Source organism: Limulus polyphemus, unplaced genomic scaffold (genome assembly GCF_000517525.1).
Source record: "Limulus polyphemus unplaced genomic scaffold, Limulus_polyphemus-2.1.2 Scaffold227, whole genome shotgun sequence".
Taxonomy (NCBI): Eukaryota; Metazoa; Arthropoda; class Merostomata; order Xiphosura; family Limulidae; genus Limulus; species Limulus polyphemus.
Genome location: NW_013665837.1, coordinates 460,391 through 465,907, shown reverse-complemented (window position 1 = coordinate 465,907; position 5,517 = coordinate 460,391). Strand labels below are relative to the sequence as shown.

Sequence of the window (5,517 nt, the reverse complement as noted above, 5' to 3'; positions counted from 1 at the left end):
AAAGGTCGGATACTTTTCTCACAGGCCTCGTATATGTATGTGTACGTAGTGTTATTTCTGTTTATTAGGTTAAATCCTTTATAAGTTTATTTTTACTGCCATCTACCGATCATTATAAAAGTAATCCCTCCTAATATCCAGGTATTCCACAATGGTCAGCTTATATTTTCGTGTTCAACGCTGCGTTAAAAACACTAAGTAAAATTAGAATTATAATTCTATTATTTTTGAAAGATAAAATTTCAAATATAAATGGATGTTATGAATAACTGACGTAAGAGTTTTGAGATATTTAGTCTTAGTTTTGTTATGATCAAATAAATATCGCCGAATTTATTTCCATGCGGAGAAACAAACATCAAATCATCATAGCTATAGCGCATAAGAAAGCTGCAACAACTTTTGAATAAGAGGTAACCTTTAATCCATTTATCCCATTGACGTCAGTATTGGAAAAGGTCATAGGTTGGTTCTGTGGTAGAATTCTGGATTTCGTAGCTGACAAGCTGGGTTCGAATCCGTGCGATATACCAAATAATTTCCCACGCTAAAGTTGTGGGTGTGTTATAAAAGTGACAGTCAATCCCTTAACGTGAATGTTGGGTGCTGCTGATTGGCTGCATTTCTTCTGGTCTGTAATTCAAAATTAATAACGACGTATATGGTTCTTACTACCTTTGTCATAAATATGAAATATAAATACTGTTGGGAAAAGATTCATTTCATATTGATCCGGAGGTCAATTCTTGAAACGAAAGGTCGAGTTGTTTTTTAATCATCCCATCAATATAACACTTCAGTTAGCCATTAGGTTTGTTTTATTGCCGCAAGATTTTTAAGTCATGCGTTGTTTTATGTTCCATTAAACTAGCGTTATGTAACTATGTTCTGTATTCTTAAAGTCATATGCTTTGTACTTAAACCTAAGTTTCTTTGTTATAATACCTCTAAATATTTTAATAATACTCCATAAATAAAGCGAGTCGCATACTTTTACTAGCAAATGTTTAGTCAGAATCCTATTTGACTAGCAGCAACTATTTAGAAAAAAGAAAGACATTCTAAAATGCTATTGTTAGAATATTCACCGTCGCAATCTTTTTAATGGCATTGCTATTTTTAATAGAATATATTACAAAAACGTTTATAAAATATTTCAAGAGATTATAGTAAATATGAAAAATTAAAGAAAAAAAACCAGAGTATTTGAAATTGCTTATTAGAGATTTTTGTCTTGTGGTTTTGAAATTAGATTTAAATATTTTTCTTTCTTTTTTTACTAAATTAGAGTTACTGTCAGAGGTATATATGCAGTTACTGCATCATAATTTCAGTGACTGTCACATACCAAAAGTTGTCCAACACTACCATCAAGTTTTTGGTGTTGAATTTAAAAAAGAACTGATTGACGGGAAAGACTTGGACAAATGAATATTTAAAGTAAGACGCAAGTAACTTACCTAAACAATTAATTTAATTTTAACGAATTTTTATTATTATTTTCAATTAACATAGCACTACTTATGTTGCTCTAGTCAAAAAGCTAAGACTTTCTGATCCAGGTCCATATTACGGACTGTAGAGCACTTTAGAATGAACTTAAATTCTATATGCATTCCTCGATTATACTTAATACGAGTTAATGAACTGTTTCTGAAATTGTAAAGTTACTTTTAAAGCAGACGACCATATATGTATATACAACGTCGCCAGTCTCCTAGTTAACCGTTTTGTCAATAGATGTCGCATGGATTTTGCATACTGTCTCCAAGTTCCTTGTTAAAAGTTTAAAAAAAAATGATGATAGATTTACATCAACAGGAGAGATGGTGGAATACAGAAGAGTAGTAGTAGTACCGGAGACATTTAAATTCCATGTATTTTCGAAAGCTATAAATATATATGTGTTCGTATTTGTTTAATTGTATATATTATCAACATAAATATATAATCAACCTGTCAATTTTTCAGTTTTAAAAAGTTCTCAAAGAATGATTCACACACATTTAAAAGACATCAAACAAAAAATTGATAAACTATGGAGTCAGAACACGTTACAAGAATGATTATCAATTTTACAACATAAATTTCTAATAAATGTTAAACTTATCAACTTACGATTGTAAGACAACAGCAGTTCAGCCTCTTCATCTTCGTAAATATCAACAGCAGAGACAAGATGAACCTGAGACAAGAACTTTTATATCGTAATTATTTCGTGGTGATAAAATATATTCTCGTCTATGAAAGCAATAAGGTGTTAGTCTATGAAAGGAATAAGGTGTTATCGGCTTCCTAGCTATTATATATATATATATATGTTTGCACTTCATTCTGGTAGGAATTATGTAAAAGTATTCAACATAGCACAAAAACTGAACATAAATATAGTAAAACCAGCGGAATCATGCTTAAAACACACACAAACACAACTTCCAAGCAATGTTATTTCTTTTATATATATATATTAATCTCCTTCATATATATTCTTACAATTTATATTTAATTTAATTTCTTTTCTCCTGAAATGCATAGCACACCGAAACTGACCCATTGCCTCTATTTTACGAAATGTACATAAACAAGACAGCCTGATTGAAAGAAAAGTTGGCATTATATTAAAAAACAAACAATAATACCCAAACGTATATTTCGTAATTATAAATTCCAATCGGAACATCTCTCGAACTTTCCCATGTATGTAGCGAAAAAAAAACAAAATATCGGGTTTGCGGAGTAAACATGATTCGAATATTTTTGATCACATTATCAAAATCTCAAATTCAAAATTAACACCAAATGTGCGACTAACAATAACACAGTTCCAGATGAAACTGAAAGACCGAAATTAAAACAAGTATACAAACAAAGTTACCTTTACCTAATTAAATAAACAAACTAAATTCCTATAATAACCAAACACGCAATATCTTGTTTAACCCTCGTAATTCACAAGGAGGAGAGAATTTGAATGATTGTCTCGCTAGCGTCATAAGCATGTGCATTACTGCCCAAGGGTTGTGACTTTCACGAAGACTTTCTAGTTTTCATGGCAAAAATAATCGCTCCTAGGTGAAACATGGTTACAGCACAATTATTTTACTCAAAAGAGTGAAAAATGTAACATTTAAACATTTTACCGGATCTATTTTTCTACGTCAAAATACATGTTCTTCGCTGAGCGTGTTTTTACTAGGGGTGACGGTAAATACTGAGCGATGTTCCGATTTAAGAAGTAATTTAGAATATAACCTTTCATGGTTTTGGAAAATTATGTGTATAATGTTAACATTAATCTCATTATGGCCAGGTGGTTAGGGCGCTTGATTCGCAACCTGAGAGTCGCGGGTTTGAATCCCCGTCCCATCAAACATCCTCGCCCTTTCTGCCGTGGGGGCGTTATAATGTGACGGCCAATCCCACTATTCGTTGGTAAAAGAATAGCCCAAGAGTTGGCGGTGGGTAGTAATGACTAGCTGCCTTCCCTCTGGTCTTTTACTGCTAAATTAGGGACGGCTAACGCAGATAGATTTCGTGTTGCTTTGCGCGAAATTCAAAACAAACCAAACCTTCGGCCAAAGAGTTCTTTTTTTCTTTTTACACAGTACAAATTACTCGCCCGCATTTCGGCTCTAATACAGGCATACAATTTTGAAAATCTTTAACAGAAATATCGGTTTAAATACGCCATTTTCACAGCAGTGGCAGCCTACCTTCTTAATTTATTCATGTCGCTAACTTTGTAATAATGTTTCCACAATTCTATAAAAGCCCTGACTCACACACCTTGTTTCCTTCCACACAGTGAAGTCTCAGTGAGTCGCCATTTTTCTCGTTAATCAGATCAAACTGGTGTTTGTAGGCTGCACATATCTGGTTGTCTCCACCTTTTATCGGACTGTCCACCAGAGTGATCAGTTGAGGAGGCTCCGCTACAGGAAGCTCCTAAAAGTTTTAAAGGTCTCATGAAACGAAAGAAAAGAGAGCACAGTAAAATAAAACCACTGAAAATACTGATTTCATACGGATACATATACAACAACTTACTAAATATTATTTTGAATTTTGGCAGTAAGTAATGAAATTCCACCAAATTTTCGAAATACTCAAAACTCGACAAAAATAATATTATCCTTGAAAATATTTAAAGTTTGTGTATGGGTTTATGTGAATGTAAATGAAGGAAAAACTAAACCTTTAGTGGAAAATTAACTGATTATTACGTTATCATGGAGGCTTTTAGAGCAAAATTCTTTTCTTACAAACACTCTTTTCTTATTCTTGCTGTTTATTTTAACAGTAAATTGTATCATTTTTTAAAGGTTTAACCCTGAATGTCATTCAGGCAATTATTTTCACGAGGAAGCTAATTTATGTTTTTGTTTTAGGGTAAAGCCACAGAACAGGCTATCTGCGCTCTGTCCAACGCGGGGATTCGAACCTCGGATTTCAGTGTCATACATCCGTAAACTTAGCGCTGGACGCATAGGGAACAGGAGACATATTTTCAGCACTTTGATTTTGTTTCTCTAGTTAAATTTTTTTAAGCATTTTCTATAGGTTGACATTGAAGTAATTAACATTGTCGTTCTGTGATTGACAAATAGGCAGAATATTCACTGTAATTTAGCGTGCTTAAAAATTCGCAAAATCAACACTTTTGTTATATTTGTAACAGATAAAACATTCCACGTTTCTAATGCATTCTGTAATTACAAACTGCTATTCTGTATCAATATTTTGATGTTTCAAAGATACTAATGGAATTTTACTCTAATTTTTGTTTAATCTTTATTTACAACTCCAGTTAATTTATATTTTTTTTGCTTCTCTCTCTCGAGCCAGACATGACCTGGTGCTTACGGACGCTCGTTTCCAAACATGCTCGCCCTTTCAGACGTAGGGGTGTTATAATGTGATGGCCAATCCCATTATTTGTTGGTAAAAAAGTAATCTAAGTGTTGGCGGTGGGTGGTGTTGACTAGCTGCTTTCCCTTTAGTCTATCACGTAAAATCAGTGAGACTAGCGCAGATAGTCCTCTAGTAGCTTTGTGCGAAATTCAACAAAACCTATCTCTCTATATACCTCTTTTATATTTCTGTTTCACTTACTGCCTTCTGAAATATTTATCTATCTGCTAATTTTTAATTTAAAATGTTTCGTGATTGTCTATACAGCTCTGTATTTCATCTTATTAGAATTTACCTACAATTGTTGATAGAACTAAAACAAGAAGATTTGTTTCTTTGTAACTGTATTCATTGACTCTCACGATCAGATAGTATGATTCATTTCTCGCGGCTTATGTATACAGAAAAATGGGAATCTGAATTATTTCGTGCTGCTTTAAGGTATAACTATACAACTTTAACGATACGAAATGTAGAATTTCACTTAGGGTTGGCGAAAAAAAAACCATCGGACAAAAAACACCTACCCTTAATATATATATATATATATATATACAGGGTGGGCCAAAAGTAGGGTTACAGTTACTCTATTATTTGTTTCTCCTT

General features: G+C 32.9%; 1 protein-coding gene across 1 annotated transcript in view; it reads right to left on the bottom strand.

Moving 5' to 3' along the window:
• The window catches only part of LOC106478574 (GTPase-activating Rap/Ran-GAP domain-like protein 3), a 437,755-nt gene that overhangs the window by 25,788 nt on the left and 406,450 nt on the right, over positions 1-5,517 (bottom strand). The window contains exons 24-25 of the mRNA XM_022382188.1: positions 3,787-3,945; positions 2,119-2,185 (exon numbers count right to left, since the gene is read on the bottom strand). Coding sequence (XP_022237896.1) covers positions 2,119-2,185; positions 3,787-3,945 — 226 coding nt within the window. The remainder of the gene's footprint in view (positions 1-2,118; positions 2,186-3,786; positions 3,946-5,517) is intronic.